This window comes from Gekko japonicus, unplaced genomic scaffold, assembly GCF_001447785.1.
Source record: "Gekko japonicus isolate JY-2015 unplaced genomic scaffold, Gekko_japonicus_V1.1 scaffold16, whole genome shotgun sequence".
NCBI classification, from domain to species: Eukaryota; Metazoa; Chordata; class Lepidosauria; order Squamata; family Gekkonidae; genus Gekko; species Gekko japonicus.
Genome location: NW_015169777.1, coordinates 2,420,610 through 2,442,425, shown reverse-complemented (window position 1 = coordinate 2,442,425; position 21,816 = coordinate 2,420,610). Strand labels below are relative to the sequence as shown.

General features: G+C 41.9%; 1 protein-coding gene across 1 annotated transcript in view; it reads right to left on the bottom strand.

Annotated features, from left to right (window-relative positions):
* Positions 1-1,276: 1,276 nt before the first annotated feature.
* The window catches only part of HS2ST1 (heparan sulfate 2-O-sulfotransferase 1), a 72,557-nt gene continuing 52,017 nt past the window's right edge, over positions 1,277-21,816 (bottom strand). The window contains exons 3-7 of the mRNA XM_015416684.1: positions 13,497-13,582; positions 8,105-8,243; positions 5,297-5,394; positions 3,914-4,071; positions 1,277-2,206 (exon numbers count right to left, since the gene is read on the bottom strand). Coding sequence (XP_015272170.1) covers positions 1,980-2,206; positions 3,914-4,071; positions 5,297-5,394; positions 8,105-8,243; positions 13,497-13,582 — 708 coding nt within the window. The 3' untranslated portion in view covers positions 1,277-1,979. The remainder of the gene's footprint in view (positions 2,207-3,913; positions 4,072-5,296; positions 5,395-8,104; positions 8,244-13,496; positions 13,583-21,816) is intronic.

The following is a 21,816-nucleotide window of genomic DNA, read 5'->3' as shown; positions in this document are numbered from 1 at the left end:
GGCAGCAAGTACCTCAAATTCTTCCCTACTTATAGGAATGGAACTAACAGATCCATCAGTCCTGACTGTCAAGATTTCAGTTGTGCGTCAACACCTGAGGTTGAACACCCTGGTTCATAAACCTGCTATATTTTAACTAGCCCGTCAGTTTAACGTTCATTTCATGCCTCTGTTTATCACTCAGTTGGACCAACATGGCTACAAACACTCTGACTTACAGTAATGTAGTAAAAGGAAGAAAATGTGAAAAATGATTGCCAACTGAAAAAGGGGGAAGGCAGTGCTCTAAAAAAAAAAAGCCAAAATTAAAGCAAATTAAAAATACAGTAAATTAAAAGTTTGCTTAACAGTCCCATTACCCTTTTAAAATAAGATTATGTTTTTGGCATCAAACATTCAGTATATAGGCGACAGTCAATCTCTTTGTGATCATTTAGCAGATACACAATTTTGGTAAAGTATTCCCCTATCAATATATTTACATTACACTCCCAACCAATAGAATGTGATGTTCAAAGGCTGAACCTTACTGAAAATTTTAATACTCAGTTTAAAAAACTGCTGGTAAAGCATGTGCAACTAGAGAATTTTTAGAACTGTGAGTTTCTAGAATATTCTTCAAACTTTAATGTTCTGGTACTAACCAAATGATCTCAGTAAATGAGTGCTATAAGGTGCTAATAATGGCAAATGCAAGTTTACTGAAGTAATGCAAGGCAGCTGTAAGAAGATGTAGATGTCAAGTCAACTCCTTTGTATCTCTCTTGGCCAGGCCACATGCTTCCGTTTTCCTTTTCCTCTTTTCAGCATGATAAAAGGATGCAGATTAAGTAGTTTTCTGGAAAGAGGGCTCCTGGGCAGACCCACTGTATTTAAAGTTTTTGAAGTCATTGAAGTGTGTTTCAGTGATGCCCAAGAGTCAATTCAAAACTGGAATTTGAACTGCAGATGGGATGCTTTTACTTCACACACAACAAAATTGGTGCAAAAACAGTTTAAACTATTAGTTGTAACCTTTTGGTCCAAATACATAAAATATGCATTATTTACAGCATTTTACTCCTTTTGCAAATGCAATGCTTTAAAACACGTTATAAAGCACCTTAGTAAAAATATTCTACAGGTAAAAGTATCTAAGTAGGAAAATCCTAACCATACCACAGCTCACTAGTTGAGTCATAATATGGATTCACCAGTAGTTCTTTTTAAAGTACAAAGAATCCATGGAACAATTATACAGAATTCACTATTTGTTTTATATTAATGTGCAGGCAAAAGCCAGCTTTAGAGAGTTTTCCCAACAATAGCTGGAAGTACAGAGGGTGGCAAAGAAATACTGCCTATAATTTTGCCCTTTTGACAATTTCACTATGGAATTCAAATTTTCACACACGCTGATGACCAGTCCTAGCTTCTTAAAATGAAAGCCCACATCTCTATATATGGGCACATTCAACTGTTGCCTCTCTCAGCAAGACATGACTGAACATTCCAATGAATGTCACGTGATATGGATTCACAAGAACGAAGCACAGATGTCAGCCAGTTATTAACATTATTCATAAGTGTATACAACCAAAATCTCCATGTTGAAGCTAGGGGACAAGCTTCTTCCTCTTCCCAGGAGGTTCCGTAAAATAAACTGTCCTAGAATCAAGAAGAGCACTAAAAGGAATCCTTTCATTGTTATAGTTTCAGCTATAATAGATATATGGTTAGTTTCTGTAAATGAATATGTAAGCTTCCTCAGGTATTGGGTAGTAACTTCCCCTGAAAACATAGGGGCACCGAAGCTTATACTTTTGGACTGCCAAGATACCTAGTTGGTAGCCATCTTCTTTGAACAATCCATAACTTAGTCTACTGAACTCAAGACTAAAGAGCCTGGATTGGTGTATCAGCAATCTACACATTGGGGCTGAAAGCAACAAGGACATGGCCAAAGGTTTAGTCCCCTAATCTAACAGTACTCATTGCTCTTAGTTCGATTTAGGGTAGATCTTTTCATAGAAAAAGTTTTGTGCCAGAATATACAATTCTCCATCTTTTTCTCGAACTGCATGTGCTCTGATGAACTGAAATTGCTCTAGTGCAAAGTCATAGAACTCATTCTCCATTTTCCACATTTCAGACTGCTGGAGCTTTGCAATGGTTTCTTTTGTGGGGAGTTTCTTCTCTGTCGTCTTCCTAAGATGGGACTTCTTTCCTAAAAGAAAAACATCAAATCATAAATCCACTCTGACTTACAGTCTGAATACTCCCTGAAGTGCATGGCACAGACCAGAAGATTTTTGTGTATTCTCTAGTCAGCGGGCTGCTAAATGGATACATAAAATGACAGAACTTGGGCCAAGATTTATTAAGCCTCTGGGAATGAAAGACTGGAAGCTCTGACATTAAGCATGAATGCCTTTGCATTAGTAGAGTCTCTCAGTGCACATTCCTTTCACTGTTTAAAGGGCTTAATTATTAAAAGCATAAAGAGGAAGTGTTTGCATAAGGGAGCCGTATTTCCTCACATCACATCCATTTAAGATATCTGCTTCAATCGTGATTAATGCCTATTTGGAAATTCAGTACTATTGATAATAAAGTTAATAAAATACAGACTACATCATAATTGGGCAGGCAATTTGTTTCACAGAATTCCCAGCAAGCTTTCACATTAAGAGTTTTATCTTCTTTAGTCATCTTGGCCACTGTAGGTATATGCCATTAACCACATGATATATACTTACAATAAACACACTTACAGTACAGTATGTACTGCAATATACATCTTCTGTTAATATCAAAGCCAGCTCCTAACGTTCTGTCACCCTCTACTGTAACGAAGAAACACAATCCAGAATAGAAAAATGTACTACATTTCTATCTCACCTAACTTCCGTCATGGAACTCAAGGTAATGTACTCTTGATACCCAACACTTTCTCACACATGAACTGACTAGACCCATGCCTGCTCGGCTTCAGCAGAGTTGCTGTGCTATGGGCCTTCAGAGGTATGAAGGCAGATGAAGCAGCTGGCCTTGGCAGACTGAAGCATTCTGATTCTCAGTGGTCACTGGGGTGCTGGAAGGAGCAAGTTTTTCCCTGAGTACAGGGGTGATCCTACTGGTACACTTTACTTAACCTGTTATGGATAATGTACTATGCATGTATCAATTGTTGTGATGAAGGAAAAGTTCAACCCCTGACACTGGATGATATGGGATTCACCAACTAGAATCTCAGGAGGATGTCATATGTGAGAGCACAGAGCATAACGAAATGCATGGTACACCCCCAGGCACTTGCAACAGGCAAGCCTGCCCTTCAGAGCTGCATACAACACACATCTCTATCAAGTCTCTGTACAACGGTAATCTTAAGGCAAGAAGGCCAGGAGTTCCTGTGAAGGGAGCACCTACCACCGATTTTTCAAATTTGCTGTAAGAAATCAATTTAGAATGCAGGAAAGGGAACCTTTGCAAAGGATTTGCGGTTAGACTTGAAGACAGATTTGACCTTACTGTTCAGCTCTCCCAGTCTCTTCCTAACACCACAATTCTCTCACTACTGCACAGACAGCACCTTGAAGAGCCACAGAACCTTCCTAAAGCAGTAAAGCAGGTTGGAGCCCAAAAGGGACAGAGCTTCACTCATCTTCAAGGAGACGTGAACCTGGTAGACAAGAGCATTCCTGTACTCAGCAAAGGAGCGCATACAAGTAAAGCATGTGTGTGCCCAAAACAGGAAGCTGGCAGTGGCCAGTAGCATTGCATCTACTTACATGCACAATCAGCCTCTGGAATTCAAGAAGAACAAGGAGAATTGGACCAGAGTCTGAGGAAACTGCTCATTTGTGCCCTAAAATATCATGTCAAAGAGTAAAGTGAACAAAAGGATCTGCTCTACAGCCATTTAAAATACCTGTACGATATAGTTCTGTTGCACCCCTGAAGAAACGGGGTAAAGCTGCCTCCAGCAACATAATAAAGTCTTCAAGCTCTTCAGTAACTCCCACTAGGAAATATTCATTAATCAAGTTGTATTTGGCTTGTTCCAAAGCCCATCTGCTTCCCGCATTCCTAAAACGATAAAAAGTAATTACAGCAAGGTTTTGATGTTTGCCAAGAATTTTGGTTCCCTTCATTTAGATATTCTCACACCAGGCTAAAAGAATGGCTTAGCTGTTATCTTTATAAGGCAAGAAAACAAAGTTTCAGCCACACACATTTTTAATTTCCTTCACTTTTTTCTTTGCTCCCTGCTTTTTATTCTCTTCATTGCTTAGGTTGGATGTCAAAAGATTTATGGCTGATTTCCATCTAACTTCTTGATAACACTAATGCCTGCAAGCAGTGTAAGTATGCAATTTGAAAAGCTTTTGCTGTAAAAGCAAAAAGTGTTCCTAAGTGTCATTTCTCATGTGGGGTTTTGTTGTTGTTTTTGTTTGTTTTTTTAAAAAAAGAAACTGAAAGGCACTTGTTTCAGCTCTGTACCCGTTGTGTCGGCTACAGAATACATACATTTTTAGCATATCTGAAAATAAACAAGAAAGTTATACAAGTTGCTGCAATGGTTAATCACTCGTATGATACCCCAAACTTCACAAACACTTGCTTATGCACTAGAATGAATAAATTGCTGAAGTGCATAGTTTGTTCGTACATCTCTTTCCTAATAAGAAATACACCATAGGAGAATTGACATGCATGAAGTGGCCTTTGGAGCTGGCATGCTGAGGACAGAATTATCTTGATAAACATTCTCCCATGTTCACTTGCTGTTGTGAGATATTTTCTTCTTTTGATGAGTAAGAAGGCTCAGCTACATGACAAATCAACTTCTAAAGTTCATTTTCCTGCACTCTTTCACAGAGGTTACTGTTCCATGGTCACAGATGTGTCAGCCAACACTTACATTTATAATTGGCAGAAGCGTAAGAGTGAACAATTTTTGTTTTCATTTATACAAATGCTAGCACTTTGATCAGGAAAAAACTCACACTTGGAGCTTTTAATGAAGATATTAGTTTCAGTGTTTTAGTTTCAAAAAAGTATACTGCTTGGTCAGGGAACTATTGATAGAACTCTACAAGATGCAAGGCTCTTTTACTGTTTCATATTGTTATCAAACATTTTTGTATGGAAGATAACCTCACATTCTTGTTAATTAACATGTATATACAGCTCACCTAGTATTCTGTTTATCTCCAAAATTTGTACCTTTGCTACACATTCTGTCCTGCTAAATACAGTTCATACTGATAATGCATTTAATCAGCAACTTAAGCCAACTTCATCTTCTTACCAGCATTCAGAGCTGTGGCCACAGAAGAATGGAATTTGAAGCCAGAGTTTCTCAGGGGCACAATCTGTGCCTCCAGCTGCTACACATTCATCAAAGGTCTGGAACAAAGACAAAACTCTAGAGTGAACTATAAATTTCCATCTTACATATCAAAGACCTAAAATGTGGCTATGTTGCCAAACTAACCTTTACATTGCTTCACAATAGCTTATTCCCACAACCGTCTCCACATCTAGCAGTAACAGTTTCATTCAGCTTGCACTTGTTGGTGCCATACACCAAGACAGCAGTCACATGAAGGCCACACACATGCAGAATATGTTTACATGCTGCTTGTACTCATAAAGCTGCTTCTACTACTATTCCAGTCGTGTGTAATGCTCAGCCAACCAAGAGCAGAGCTCTGTGGCACCATGAATATTCACATGATTGCCCCTAGCCATGGCACCTGCATCTAAAAAGCAAAGGAATGACCAGTCATGGACTATGTATTTAGATTCCTATTATTAACAGTAATAATTTTAAATGTTACTTATATTCTCTCTATAAAAGCTGTCAGACAACAAGTTTTTACCACACTGAATCACTACAGTAATGCTCCTGTGAAGACCTATACACAAAGCTAGCCACTTGCTGGACAACTTGTTAGTGTTGCCAGAGCTGAACTTCAAAGATGACACTTGCAACCAGGACATGTACCCCAATGTGGAGTTTCCCAACATGGTGCACAGGGGCCCCATAGTGCGCTCCAAAACCTTTCCTGGTGCCCACCAAGTATTCATAGAGAGTGGGTGGGGCCAGATGGGGCTCCTGCCAAGCGGGGCTCCTGATTAGCCACTGGAGGTCTGATTGGCTGTGCAGATTAAAATTACATTGCTTTGGTGGCTGCTACACCACAGTGTCAGTTTTATTTTCTCTATCACTTCACTGTATTTTTAAAAATTATTCCTCCTGTCCCCTGCACTTGGACGTCCCCTGTATATATGCTTGTGTGCAATGCCACATCCTTTGGTGGCCATTCTGTGGCTGGCTCTGTCATTTTGTGGTTGCACCCACCACCGTGTGGTCAAATTCCAAAGGTGCCCACAGGTCAAAAAGGTTGGGGACTGGTCCTTTAAGACTACTGTAAGATCAACAAGTCCATAGCAGAATGTGTCTATTTAAAGGGGAAGATGAATGCTGAATGCCTGTGGTGTGGCTTGCAAAAGCCATTTAAAGGGAACACTCAGAGTCAGCCTTTAAATAGCTTTTGCAAGCCATTTAACATGCCCTTTAAATGGCTTTTGCAAGCCATGCTGCCTAAGTGAAGTGCAGGTAGCAAGTTCACCCTGAAGTACATTCCCCCGTTGCTTTGTTGATTGATTGATCGGTGCCAGCATGTCTGCTGCACGAACCCCAACACAAATCTCAGGAAAAAACATGGAGGGCTGTGGGAGGTTCGTTGCGGGTGCGATCACATGACCCTTTGTTCACAAACCATAAACTAAGCAATGTTAATCACAATATTAAGTTAATGACAAGGTTTGTGCCCATCCCTATGTGAGACAATTCATTGGCTCAGTTCAGACATCACAAGAAACTACGGTTTAAACAAACTTATGGTTAGTATGATTGTCTGAATTGCAGGCTAACTATGGTTAATCCACTAAGTATGGTTAATTCAGATCCACAAAGAAGGATCTGATGCCAAGATCTGAAGCTGGTTTATCAACCACAGTTAGTCTTCACTGTAATTCCTTAAAACAGATAAATGCACACTTTCCAGCTTAATCTTGACTTGTTCCCTGGTGCCACCTTCCCAGGCTAGAGAGTGAAGGCATTTATCAAGGCAAACCACGATTTGAGTGACCATCTGAGAGTTTAACCCTGGTGTGACGCCCTCCTTATTGGGGAGGACTAGTTTCACTTTAAAAGTTCTCTTTATTTTGTTTAACAGGGTAGATTCTGCTGCCACCAGGAAATTTTAAGGATTTCCAAACCTTTATGCTTTTAAATTTATATCTTACTAGTTTCGTAGACCGAGTTTAAGGCTTATGAGGAACTATGTGGTCCTGGGAAGTATTTCATTCAGAGCTGGTATAAACTTGGATAAAATAGGATTTATTGAAATAACTACTAAATAAGAGGGTGGTACAATGTAACTAGTAATGTGTAAATGATGAACAATTGCTTTGGTATCACACACAATCTTCTCCCTCACTGACAGGGATCTTTTCATGTAACTTTGTAACATTTGTTTATCTCAATGCCATTTATGTTCACTGTTTCACTCCAGTTTGTTATGACACTCAGACTTTCCTTTTTCTTCACTTAAACTTTACTTTACTTTTCCCTATACACTTAGCTTTCAGCTCTCTTTCTCTTTCTCACTGAACAACCTCAGCTGTCAGCTTCTAACTGCTTCAACACAGAACTGCTTGTGTACATCAACTGTCAACATGTAACAAACTCCTGACTGACTCACATACTCATCCAACCAGATTAACTTCCAAAACCCCTCCCCCTCTGTCAACAACCAATCATACCACACTTGCCTCTCTCAACCACTCTAGTCTATCTACCACAGCCATGCAACCAAACTTTTAAAGAGACACACATACACAAAAACAAGGAATCATTACACCTGGTTTCACAAACGAGACATAGTTACACATGATTTCTGACCTAAGCCACTGTCATCTAGTCTTTTACCCAACTTACAATGTCATGGGCCAGACTGGCCTTTGAAAGTACCCATGTTTGCACATTAATTATGAACTAGATAGTGAAAGTCTAACGAATTAAGAAAGTATCAAGATGTACTTTTACTTTTTTATCCCCTTGCTTTCGTCTTCGGAGTCCAGGCCTGTAATCATCACCAAAACGCAGAAAGTAGTAGTAAGAAACCAGTCGCTCTATAGGATCTCTTATAACATTGATGTATATTGGTTTCTTTTTAATGCCAAATCTGGAAGAGAAAAAATAAACCATTTGAGAAATCAAGTTTCCTACATTATCAAAAGCCATAAAATTTCAAGAAAATTGTGGTCATTTTGCTACAGGAAATTCATCAAGAATGAACAGCCAGATGCACAATACTGTGTTTTTTATTTCAACTGCCTTGGCTAAAGTTTTTTCCCCCTAAGGAAGGTCACCAATCCTCATTCTTATATGGTCTACTTTTAAAATTTTAAATATGTCTGCTTAAATTTTGCATATGTTCATCAATTTATTCTGTCTAAACAGTATTATCAGCACAAGTCCTATCTGGCATTTCTGCTTCCAGCAGATGCAGCCTTTTACAGGCTATGCTTTGTAATGGCCAAGATAGTGTAGCTAGTGACACTACAATGACCAGATGGTGGAAAGGTAATGGGATGAGGAAACTGCTCAGAAATTGACATTGCTCTTCTACACTCTTGCAACAAGACAAATTATTATTAAGTTTGCTGCAAAGCATTAGCTTAGTTTAAAAAACAATTTTCGTGATTGAACTGTATTCTTCTGAACTCAGCACGTGTGTCTTTTATTTTGTTTGTGCTTGTCATATTCCAAACATGTGGGACAACTTCATTGTGATGAACTAAGCAAAGAGAAAACATAAAACTCCTAATGACTATGACATGAGGAACACACGGAAATGTATCCACATCCAAATGTGGAAGAACTTTGAGAAAGAAAAAGTCTTGTGTTTATCTACAGCTCCAACTGGGCTGTGATGCCAAAAGCATGACTTTATACTATGCAAGTTTTGCACATTTATTACTACTATGTGGCTTGCCAGGCTAAATAAATATGGACTGTTGTTTTCTCATACTAATTACTCAAATTTGGCAAAACACCTTTTGAATCCTGTATGAAAGCTGCCTGATGTTGTATCCTTGGGCAGCTGTGCAACACAGAAGGCAGAGCTGTTACTAACATGAAGGAAATAAGGTGGAATGAACCACAGTGCCTCCATAGGCCAGCATGTCGATCTCATGAGCTTCTGTGGGAGCCTGCTAGGGACAGCCTAGCACCAAACATATCCTTCAGCTCTCTAGCCATTACTGAGTAGTTACCTTCAAAGCCCATAAACACGACAGAGCAAACTTTACCTTCAGATTCATTCTCTGCACTTAATGTAATGGGGATACTGAACTCAAGTTAGGGCTCCTTAGTACTCTGTCAAGATAAACAGTGAACAACAGTCCTGTAAACTGTATCAAAGAAAAACACCGCCCCAGATAACAGATGACAGCACCAAAGCAAAGTGCAGTAGTAAAGTTTTAAATGAATCAGAAGCCAAGAATGAGACACCAACAAAACTGAAATTATTTTCTATAACTGCATATGTGGGGTTTTGGTCTTTATCCCCTTTGGTCCAATGTCGAGAATAGTCCTACCACTATTGTAAAACTATCAAAGTTCAATGTAATTTTATAAGAGTGCAGAGTGAATCGAAAGCATTATGCTAGAGTTTATTAAAGAGGATGAATCTTTGCTGAAAGATTTTACACTTCTCAACTGCAAGAATGTAATACTACAAGTTACTCTTGTCTATTTGCCAAGAGCAAGTGCAGCACTCAATATATTATTTTAATAATGAAAACCACAAATATAAGAAAGCAAGCTGCTGCGGCGGGAAAATAAATCATTTAGGTGAAAGGGTAACAAACAGAAAACACAAGGATAATGCAGCCCTGGAGGAACATATACATATGAATGAAATTTGTGAAATTGCTTAGCTGCTTTTCTAGAGGTAAAATGATTATTTTAGGCTGAAAAGTTACAGTACCTACAAAATGTTTTCAGCTTCATCCTATGAATAATGCATAGGATAGAGTAACACTTACCTAGTTGTTCACAAGGTTATTATTTCATTAGGGATTCAGCAAAAGAAGTTTACTAATACAGGTTTTTTGTACCCTGGAGTTTATAGGAAGTGATACAATTTAACACTCAGGTTTCTTTCTTCCTTTTTCTTGTTTTTAAAGAGAAAAAGACACAGAGACAAATTTGGCAGTTATTTCTATTTTTATATTCCTATGTGGAAAAATGTCACCAGCTGCTGTGGCTTTTAATAATCTTCACGCAAAATTATGTTGTAGGTATACAGATCCAGACAAATAACCAAGCTGAACCTTCTTCCCCCTCTACGCTTGAAGCCCTAAATGTAGCCGGGTAGATTGCTGGAAAACTGAATAGCTAACCACCCTATTCCAGAATCACTCTAGAAGGTGCTGTTACTTAAATGAGATTAATCTGGAAGTAACAGAAAACTTAACTAAGGAAAAAAGGGACACATAGACCCCAAATTATGCAAGCAGGGCAGTGTAGTTGAATGGACAAAGCACTTCAGACTGCAGGTGAAGGAATGCCATTTTTTCCCTGCTCTCTCATATTTTAAAAACCCTGTAAATTAAAAAGACCACAACAGGATGAAGGTCCAGCCTGTTTTGTGTGCTCTGGGTTTCCATTTGCAGGGAGACTTTTTTTATACAGTTCAAAAATGCCTCTGCCCGCCTGCAACCTAGAAGTCTATCCTATTACCTCAGTATGTATGGACTAGGCAAGAGTATTTCGAAAGCAGTTTACCAGAATGATTTAACATCAGAATACTAGTTTTGAACCAAGGTCATACTTCAGATGTACCCTCAAAAGGTAGTCTTCTTTCAAGTACTAGCACATTACTTCAGTAACAGAAGATCTGCTGAAAGTGCATCTGATTTGCCATGACAGAATTGCTGGTTTAACTGGATGGGGGGGGGGGATGGGGCATTCTTTCTTTCTTGGTTTCATGGCCTACTGAATCTCACACTGCCACTAAATAGTTGAGCCGAATCTATGTATCCTTCTTGGCATGTGTTTCAAAGCAAGGGAACAAGTTAGCAGATCAGGTGGAGATGAACTTTCCAGAAGGAATGTCCTTGGATGTTCTCTGTGGAAAGGCAGGAGGCTACTACCAGTGCTTAATGGAAAACTAACACCAAAAGACTAGTATCATTGGGAAGGTATATTGACAATCTATATATCTAATAGCCAAGTTGCCCCCTTCATGCGAATATCTCAATCCGCACATCGGGGGAACTTGGGGGGCAGAGAGATTTTCCTACACACTTGGAGCAGTCCCCAGGTGTGCAGAAAAATCTGAAAAGTTAAAAAAAACTATAAGGGGGATACTTAAATCCCCCCAAAAGTAAAAGAGTGTTCCCTGTGCATGCACAGAGAATGCTCTGGCTGTTGCAGGGGGAGGATCGGGAGAAGACTTGGCCAGCCTGGTGGATGGGAGCTGCTTGGGCCTTGCCACCGGAGCTGGGGGGGGAGAGATCGGCAGGGCCCGGGGTGTAGGCGCCCTGTGCGGCTCCTCTCCCGGACCGGGGGGGGGGGGGAGCTTACCTGTGGCTGCTTCCTCCTCAGCCCTGAGATCCTCCTGTTTCCGCAGGCCAGGAGGAATACTACCCCCCCGCAAGTATCGCGGGTCCCTCTTCTTGTCAGATACTATTTTAAACTATTTGAAGGAATAAGCCAGTCAGCAAGATGTCTGTATGCACATATCAGCTTAATTGTCTCACTGTCATAACACAGAGGAGGTTCATTCAGGTAGTATGATGTCCATGACCTTAGCCACCAAAGCATATCAAACAAGGAAGGAAAGTGCATAAGAACATAAGAAAAGCCATGATGGATCAGCCCAATGGCCCATCCAATCCGACACTCAGTCACACAGTGGTCAAAACCCAGATGCCATCAGAAGGTCCACCAGCAGGGCCAGAACTCCAGAAGCCCTTCCACTGTTGCCCCCCAAGCACCAAGAATACACACAGAGTGTTCCATCTATACCTCTGCTCCATAAGTTTATCCAATACTCTCTTGAAAGCTGTCTATGCTTGTAGCCACCACCACTTCCTGTGGCAGTGAATTCCACGTTAAATATTCTTTGGGTGAAGAAATACTTCCTTTTATCTGTTCTACGCCTTGTTGTTGTTGTTCAGTCGCACAGTCGAGTCCGACTCTTTGTGACCCCATGGACCAGCTCCCGCCAGGCCTTCCGGTCTTCCGCCATCCTCTGAAGTTGGCTCAACTTCATGTTCGTTGCATCGATGACACTGTCTAACCATCTCATCCTTTGCCATCCCCGTCTTCTTTGACCTTCAATCTTTCCCAGCATCAGGGTCTTCTCCAGTGAGTGCTTCCTTCTCATTTGGTGGCCAAAGTATTTGAGCTTCAGTTTCATTATCTGGCCTTCCAGGGAACAGTCAGGGTTGATTTCTTTTAGGATTGACTGATTTGTTCTTCTTGCAGTCCAAGGGACTCTCAAGAGTCTTCTCCAGCACCATAGTTCAAAAGAATCTATTCTTCGGCTAGTGCTCATTAATTTCATTGAGTGCCCATGAGCTCTTATATTGTGGGAAAGAGAGAAAAGTACTTCTTTCTTTACCTTATCCCGTGCATGATTTTGTAAACCTCTGTCACATCATCCCACAATTATTGTTTCTATAAGCTAAAAAGCCCTAACCTCTTTAACCTTTCTTAACAGAGGTGTTCCAGCCCTTTAATTATGTTAGTTATCCTTTTCTGCACCTTTTTAAATGCTATACTATCTTTTTTGAGGAACGGTGCCCAGAACTGTACACAGTATTCCAAATGAGGCTGCACCACAGATTTATATAGAAGCATTATGATACTGGTTGATTTGTTTTCAATCCCCTTCCTAATAATCCACAGCAGAGCATTTGCCTTTTTAAATTGCAGTCGCACACTGAGCTGACATCTTCAGTGAGTTATCTACCATTGTTCAGGAGAACAATGTTGCTCTGAAGCTGTTGGAGTGAAAAAAGTCAGTATCATGGTGGAGACAGTATAAAGCTGCACTAAATCAAGTAGGAAAGGACAGTACTGCTTATGTGAAAGAAACTGGATGTTCAGAATTCAATGCAGTGCAATTTCTATTAATGACCATAAGGGGGCAGTCCAATATAAAGTGAAACTAGGAACTATAAGAACTAAGCTGACAGGGAACATTTTAAAATCAAATTGCTGCAAAGAGAATTTATTTATTTATTTAATTTTATTGATTTTTATCCTGTCCTTCCGGCCTAGGCTGGCTCAGGGCGGCTTACAACAGAATAAACGTTCTCATAATACATAAAACACGATTCATTACATTAATACAATTCCTGATAAATAATAATATAGTAATATAAAAACAGTGTTAAAATCAAACATAGTATTAACTTACTTTGCAAAATCCAAAAAGGATATATGTCCATGATAAAACCCTGGTTTCATCTCTTTCCAAGAAGTTACATTCTTCACAAATCGTACCTGAAGAAAGGAAAATTTGACAATATTTAGTGCCAAAAGGTTTCCAATTGAAAATAAAAACGTATTATTAATAAAATGCAATTAATTTAGTAACTGACAGATTTTATATAGGAAAGCACTTGGGGGGAGGTGTGGATTACTCTCTCCCAGTAGTCATTGGTGTGTTCTAAAATCCGCAGTGCACTGAGAAACCATATAAATCCAGTTAAGCCTGCAATGCATTCTGTATTCCATTTTAAGGTTTTGCAAATTGCAGCTGAAAGGCTTCTACAGCATGCATTGAAACACCTTCTCATCCTCCCCCTCCCCGCACCTTGGTTCCATACTGAACATTTAGCCTGGAGATGATTCTGGGAACTCATGCACTTGCTCACCATCTGGGGATATTTTGGTTCATCCTAATTAAAGAGCGGGGCTGTGGTGGCTTAGAGGTTAAGACGCTGAGCTGCAGACCGAATGGTCTGTAGTTCAGCAGTTCGAGACCCTAGTGCTGCATGACGGAGTCCTAGCCCCAGCTCCTACCAACCTAATTGTTCGAAAGCAAGACATTGCAAGTAGATAAATAGGTACTGCTTTGGTGGGAAGGTAACAACGTTCTGTGCGCCTCAGTGTTTAGTCATGCCGGCCACATGACCATGGAAAAATCTTCAGACAGCATTGGCTCTTCAGCTTGGGAGTGGAGATGAGCACCACCCCCTAGAGTCGGATTTGACTAGCTTTCAAGCAAGGGAAACCTTTACCTTTACTAACGAAGGAGCACAATGTTGTTTATGGAGCACATCCTCTCAGTAAACCACACAACAGCCAGGAAAATAGATTCTGGTGGGTAGCCATGTTGGTCTGAAGCAGCAGAATAAAGTCTGAGTCCAGTGGCACTTTTAAGACCAACCATGTTTTATTCAAGGTATAAGCTTTCGTGTGCATGCACACTTCCTCAGAAGAAGTGCATTGTGCCACTGAAGAAGTGCGCATGTACACAAAAGCTTACACTTTGAATAAAACTTGTTGGTCTTAAAGGTGCCACTGGACTCAAAAGTGAACCTGCATCACCTCCACTCTATGGGAGCCTGTAGAAACAGCATCTTGTCTAAGGCTATTCGGGAAGCTCGTAGTTGAGCTTTGTATCAGAGTCTTCCCAGAACACAGCAGGTAGCATCTCCTGTTAAAAGGATCAGGTAGTATGTACTGTGAAAGACCGTTGCCTGAGACCCTGGAGAGCTGCTGCCAGACTGAGTAGACAATACTGAACGCTGATGGAGTTATGGTATGATTCAGTATAGGGCAGCTTCATGTGTACTCCTCACCACTAAAGAATAATGCCAGTGAATAATGCTACACATGAAATAGCAGCTCAAAAGTACCACCATTCTAAATGTGATCAGAAAATCAAGCCTTCATATCAGCAAACAGACTTCCCTAACTAGCACTGAGAGGAAAAGTACACCTAATCCTCCAAGGAACAGCTTGTTCTTAATGTTTTCGTAGTAAGCTTTCAAGAATTCAGTTGACCTCAATGGTGCTTGAACAAGGAATGCTTTGGATGGATGCTAAAAATAAAATGACAGTTTTCCATTCTATATTAAGCTGTTCCGTAGTATCTGTAGTAGTGGTAGAATATTCTACTCTGTTTTGTACATCAGATGTTAGAAATAACAGGTGGTATCAATCACACCGAATGTGTCCAAACTGCATTTGATAGGAACCTGCTAAAACAGTGACATGAGAATGCATCCTCTTTGTACTGGAAATAGACAGAACATGAAGTAGTCACCAGAGGGCCACATTAGAAAACATAAGGCAGACATAGCAAACATATTCTGAACAAAATTTTTTAGATGGAGAATGTTAAAGAAGAGCCGGTGACAGGAATACACTACAGGTTCACACCCATGTTTTTTAACACTTGCTACTGCAAAACAAAACAAAACAAAAATAACCCCCGCAGTCAATTCCAACAAAATTATCCAAGTCACTGTTAAGGATGCACCTAAGTGCAAGGGCACAATGTGTTGGAAAATTTGGTAAAAGTAGTTAGATATTCAGAGCTTGCAATGGATCTTTGTTCACTGGAGAGGAGGCACATTCTTTCTATGTAAAAATCTTTATTTCTAAAGGGAAACGTACACGGGAAATCTACAAAACAACAAACACTTAAGACTACATCCGTACTATAACAAGTACAACAACAGACCGACTGACCACACGGCTGGTAATGGAGATTCTTCTTTCTTTTTGACCCTAGAAGGAAATCACCTGAATATATCAACCAATGATTGTTAGTAAATAGGCTCCAGTTTCCCAGGCTTTCTCCCCATTGGCTTTGTGCCAGGTTACCTTCCACGTCAGTCTAAACAATAGCACACAAGGTAAACACATTACACCTATAATGACTGAATTTAGACCTTGCAACACACATAATTCCAACAAAATGCACACAGGAATAGAGCACTTGGTCGCATCTCTACAACAGATGGGTAAGCCCCCCCCCCAATAGGGGAAAGTTACAGGGAAAATGTAGTGGTAATGGGTCTCCTTCTCCTCCCAAGGAAAATTTCGGGTTTTTTCTAATTTGAAAATATGAAAATTTTGAGGATCACTGGGAAAACTATGAAATTTTTTTTGAAAGAAACAATTTTTAAGTCAAGGTTTTTCTCATGCAAGCTATGTAGTATAAAATGTTTTTTTTATTGAGCCCCCGGAGGGGATTTTTTATTGATTTTTTATCACTACAAAAAACTACACCAGAAAAAAGGGAGGGGGAAACTACACATACGGGAGAAAGTAAAGTACCCACTACTATCTAAAAACCCAAGAGAGGAGATCCTCCAACTAGCTTTTATACACCCAGTCTTTTCATCTTTTTTCTTTTTATGAACTGTGTCAAACTTTTAAAAACTTTTTACCCTCCCAGTTTACATTTAACTGCCCAATAACAGTGCCCCCAATCATTCCCAGGAACCAAAGTTCTCAAAGGCACAATTCAGAGTCCTTCAGCCTTTACTTCTTCTTCTCTCCTCTTCCGCAACTTGTAGGGACTTTTCGGGGCTGCTGCCCCCTGCTCAGACAAAGAGTCCTCACCAGACGAACCAGTTTCCAGCTTGCCACTGGACCTGCTGTCCTCTTCTTTTTTCTCGTCCTCTGGCCTTCCCAGCTGTTCCTTTAGAAATTCTTGAGCTTTCAGAACAGAGTCAATCTTTTCCTTCTTCTTTTTGATCTTAAATGTTACGCCTTCTGGAAATAGCCATTTGTATCCAATTGAATTTGTTTGGAGAAAGAGTACAAGTTCTTTATATTTCTTTCTGCATTGTCTTACTTCAAATGGAATATCCTTTAGCATTCTCACAGCATTCTCCCCTGCCTTCAGAAGCGTTGCCGCTACTGCTTTCAGGATAGCATCCCTGATGTGTCTCTTCGAGAATCTTACTACAATTTCCCCAGGCAGATTTTCTTTATGTATCCTGTAGGCCACATCCATATCGTTGAGTAACAAGTCCGCCTTTATTTCTGTTGCTGGGGCAAGTAGTTCGCTCATAAGTTCTTTAAGATTCTCTCCTTTGTTCTCTGGCACCCCCTGGGAGCGCAGGACCATATTGGCCTTATCCATTTGTACTTGAAGCATTTCCAATTTTTGCACTTTCTTCTTCACTTTCTGCGTTGATTCAGCTACTTCCTTTACTTTCTCAGCATCCTACTTCATTACTTGGATCAGATCAGTTATCTGCGTTTGTTGCGCAGAAATGCTCTGTGTTACCACGGACATCTGCTCTTTGAAGTTATTCAGCTGTTCCAGTAGAGGGCGCATGAACTCAGCTATAGCCTTTGCCATTTCACTGGTCGTTTCCGGCTTAGGGGACTCTGGTTTCGTTTTCAAAAGTCTGTCTTTGTCCCTCTTCCCCGCCATCTTTTCCCCGTTTGTTTACTTTCGGAAAGTTTTTAAAAGTCTCTGAATATGCGCTTGACTGCTTAGCTCGCGTTTCTCTTCTGCTCCCCCCCTTTCGCTCAACAATTTATGCGCATGGGAGGCGCCCCCCCGCTCGCTTTTCCCGTTCCGCGGAGTAGGGTAGGGAGCGTCTTTTCTTTCAAAAATCGTTTCCCAGTTGACTCACGTTCATAGTTGGCCTTTCGACCACGCTTCTTTCATCTTTTCTCTTTCATCATTTTTCATGCCCGATCTCCTGCGCTTGACTTGGTTAGCTTCACTTGTACCATTCGGTCTCTCGGCTGGAAGAACCACTGGAGCGAAGGGGCGCCTTTGGCATTCCGCCATCGAAGAGGCTACCCCTCAAAGCTCATTGGCCAGGGTCCCTTCACCGGGCCCCTGGGGGGGCTTATGAGCCTGCTCACCCCCTCCTTCCGCCGGAGCACGGAGACACCCCCGGGAGGTGAGTCCGCAAGCATGCCGCCATCAACTGGAAGTCCTAGTATAAAATGTTTTATAGAAGACAATATACAGCATACAATTTATGATATTGTCATGTCCCGTGTCTAGCCTGGGTGGTCCTGCCCCCCAGACTGTGCTGGAGGAAGGGCCCTAAAAGAGGTTTGGACCATGAGCCTCAGAAAAAGGGCCCGGGGTTACATCACCACCAGCACCCACCTCCACCTGGAGCCAGTCAAAGCCCTCCCCTCCCCTGTCCACCCCCCTGTGCCTCTGTGCCACTGGAGGAGTTTTCCTTCCTTTTAAGCTCTGGGTTGAGGTTCCGCCCTTCCGTCCTCCTAAACTGCGGCTTTGGCATCTCTGCCTGGGCATAGAGCAGTGTCCTGGAGCCTGCTCTCAATTGACTCCCCTAACTCAGGACGCCCTCTGGGCCTGGTAAGATTGTCCCCAGGGTTGGGGTTCCCCCTGTGCTCGGCTGTGGGCCTTGGGCCTGTGGTCGGGCACGTTCAGGTGGCTCCATCCTTGGCCCTGGCTCTCTGAAGCTGTGCAGGTCGGGTCTGGGCCACTCTCCCGCCCCACCCAGCCTCAGCGTCCTCCTTGAGACTCCCGGCCACTGGGCCCATCTTCACCTTCGGGCCCATGGCTCAGGGACTGCCCAAGGTGGGCTGCTCCTCAGTGGTGGGGGAGCAGAGAGACTTCCCCGGGCTCTGCCTGTGTCCTCCTGGGGTCGGATGTGGAGGCGCGGTTGATGTCACCCCCGGTGGTCTCCCCTAGCCCGCGGGCCGGGGAGGCACACCCGGGCGCTGCCCAAGTCCCTGCAGGGCCAGCGGTGCAGCTTCCCATGACCCCCTCCCGCCTGCCAGTCCTGCCCAGAGGGAGGAGAGGCTGGGCCGCAGTGGGACAGATATGAAGCACTTTTGAAGAGCTCAGTTTTTAAAAATATTACAATGTCACGAAGGGGGGGACTCACAATGACTTGCGGGGGGCGTTTCATTTTTCCCTCCCTCACTATTTCTTCTTTCCTTTCCTGAAAGCCTTCATAGCTTCTCCCCCTTTCTTGCTTCCTTTTCTCTTTTCCACTCATCAGCCAACCTATCTTTTCTGTCCCCCCCTTGTCTTCAGCTTTCCCTTCTTCCCTCCCCTAGCAGCCTCCCCCTGGAAAAACTCTGTGGAGGGGTCAGAGCTGGTCCCAGTTGCACAGTGTGGAACGTGCAAGGACTGGGGGGGTAGCACTTCACTTCCCCTCCCCCAGTACGCCATGCACTATTTCTTTTCCTCCTCCTGGCAGTCCTTCCCTGCTTCCTTTTTTCATTTCCACCCAACTTTTCTCCCCCCTCCCTTCAGCTATAATATTTATTTACTTCAGTTCTACCCTGCCCTTTTTCCACAATGGGGACTCAAAGCAGCTTACATCATTCCTCTTCTCCATTTTATCCTCACAACAATGGAGTGAGGTAGGTCAGGCTGAGAGTGTGTGACCTGGTCCATGGCAGAGTGGGGATTCAAACATGGGCCTCCCAGATCCTAGCCTGACACTCTAGCCATTCCCCACACTGCTTTCCATGGGGCAGCTGCTGCTGAACAGTAGCAAACAGCAAGCCTGGGTAACTCATGCAAGTGGTGTAGCAGGAAGTAGCCTGGTTGTTGCTGGAGGACCAGATCCCAATTAATCCTCCCTCAAAGGACAAAATAGCCCTGGAAAGGGCCCTGCCTTTTACTGAAAGGAACCAAAGATTGAAAGCTGGCAATACTGTTTTTGGTTACCTAGCAACAACCACTGAAAGAGCATTCATTTTTTAAAGTTATAGACACTGCTTTTGTTATTTTGTTGTTTTCTTTAAGATTCCAAATTCTTCGGCAAACCTGGGCATTTTTCAAGTTTGCAGAAGATCAGTTTTATCTGTTTATGGCTTATAGCAAGGACTTATATGGGGCATTTTATCTTCCCCTCCCCCACTACTCCTGTTTCCTTTCCATGACTCTTGTTTATTATTAAATGCCTGAGTTCTGTATTTTCAGCTTTTATTTTTTTCCTACCTCTCAGATATGTCTCCTTTTCAAAGACTCATAGCAATCCTGGCTCTGATCCCTTAACTCTTAGCAAGTGTATTCTTCTATTGTCTCCATTCAGCAATATAAAATGCATTTTAATCCCACTCTGATTTAGACAAGCCATCGCTCCAACTGCTGAGGAACTCAATTTAAGAATAAGTCACGAGTTTGTCTACTGCCATCTCCAATATGATACAGCTTATCAGTTACAATGCAGAATTTTCAAATACACAAACAGATAGGAGCAGATAAAGCACTGGTCTGCTGGCTTCTCAGATCAACTCTGCACACTAAGGTATTACCACTCAAGATTGTAGAGGGTACTTTTCATGCTCCCAGGAGAAAGGATGCAGATTTCCTTTACAGTCTACCACCTTCTTCCCTTTCTAACACCAAATCATATCAATTCAGTCATGCTGGCCCTGTTATTTATGAGAATGCACACAAATGCATACAGAAGATACACATAATTTCTGCTTGGTTTTAAAAAAATCTATTACTTGAATTTTCTCTTTCTCCTTCACCACCCTTCACTGTTTTTTCCCCTTTCCCCCCTCTTTTTTGAGAGTTGGGGTGGTGGTGAGGTTTTGATGCTTGTTTCATCTGCTTTTCCTCTCTTTTCTTTTTTTGGTGTGTGCATGGGAGAGGCTTTTGGTTTAGGTTCTTCTTGCTTTCTCTTCTATCATAAGTCCCTGTTCCTGCCTTTCCTCCTAGTAGTTTACTCCCCTGTATTTCTTCCCTTTAATTTCTAGAAGGTTGGTATAGAGGGGGTATAGAGGTTCACTGTTCTGTGTTCCAAGTGTGTGCTTCTGGTTTCAAGGGCTATTGAGTACAATAGGTGCTGCTAAAAAGGCCTTTTGTAATAAGGGCCTGTTTTAGGAATTGTTTAACTTTTAAACACTTTTAATTAAATTTCAGAATAGGGCTTTAGTTCCTCCCTAACTAGGCCAGTGCTAGGAGAATATTAAAAGAGGCAAGGTTGTGTGTGTCTTCAAAACAGCAGTATAATAGCCTAGATTAATTTTTTTTAAAGCAGTGTGCAGTCTCTGAGCTTCAATGAAGGCAGGAACTTTTAGACAAATTTCCCTTTAGGTTGCCCTGTAGTTTTCAATTTTCAGGAGGGAGCTCTTGTATTTCCATAAAGGAAATCAGGCCTGTTCCAATAGAATCTAGTCAGGAGAAGTTTAATAAAGAGCCTTAAACTTTAAAAGATTTGTTATTCCATCTCAAGGACAGTTTATTAAACCACAGTCAGGTTTCAGTATAGGAAGTCACTAGATCCAAAAAATAAAACAACAATAACAAAAAAAGAAAAAAAGAAAAAGAAAGAAAAACTGAAGCGAGGGTAGGTTAGGCTCTCTTGAAAGATGAAAACCGAGCTTTGGGGAGGGAGGGTTCACAAAGAGATGTCAGACTCAGGTTCAGGTTGCAGTGCAGGTAGTTAGGTGCAGGTAGTTAGGTAATACACTCCCCAGGAGTACTACTTAGAAAGAGTTTGGCCCAGGGTAACAATGAGTGGCAGGAAGGGAATGCAGCAGGGCCTTGGGGTCAAGGCTAAGGAGAAGAATAGTGGGGTGGGGGGGAGGGGGAGGGGGAGGGGGAGTGCTGCGGCTTTCCCCTCACCGGAGGGGGAGGGGGAGGGGGAGGGCTGCGGCTTTCCCCTCACCTGTGCTGAGGACAGCTCCACAGCCACTTTCCAACACTCTGTCCTCTAGCCGGAATGGTGCGATGAAAAGGCCACACAAGGCTCTCTTCATTGTGCTCAGGCAGCCCCTCCTCCAGCTGTTGTTGCTGAGGTTCAGCA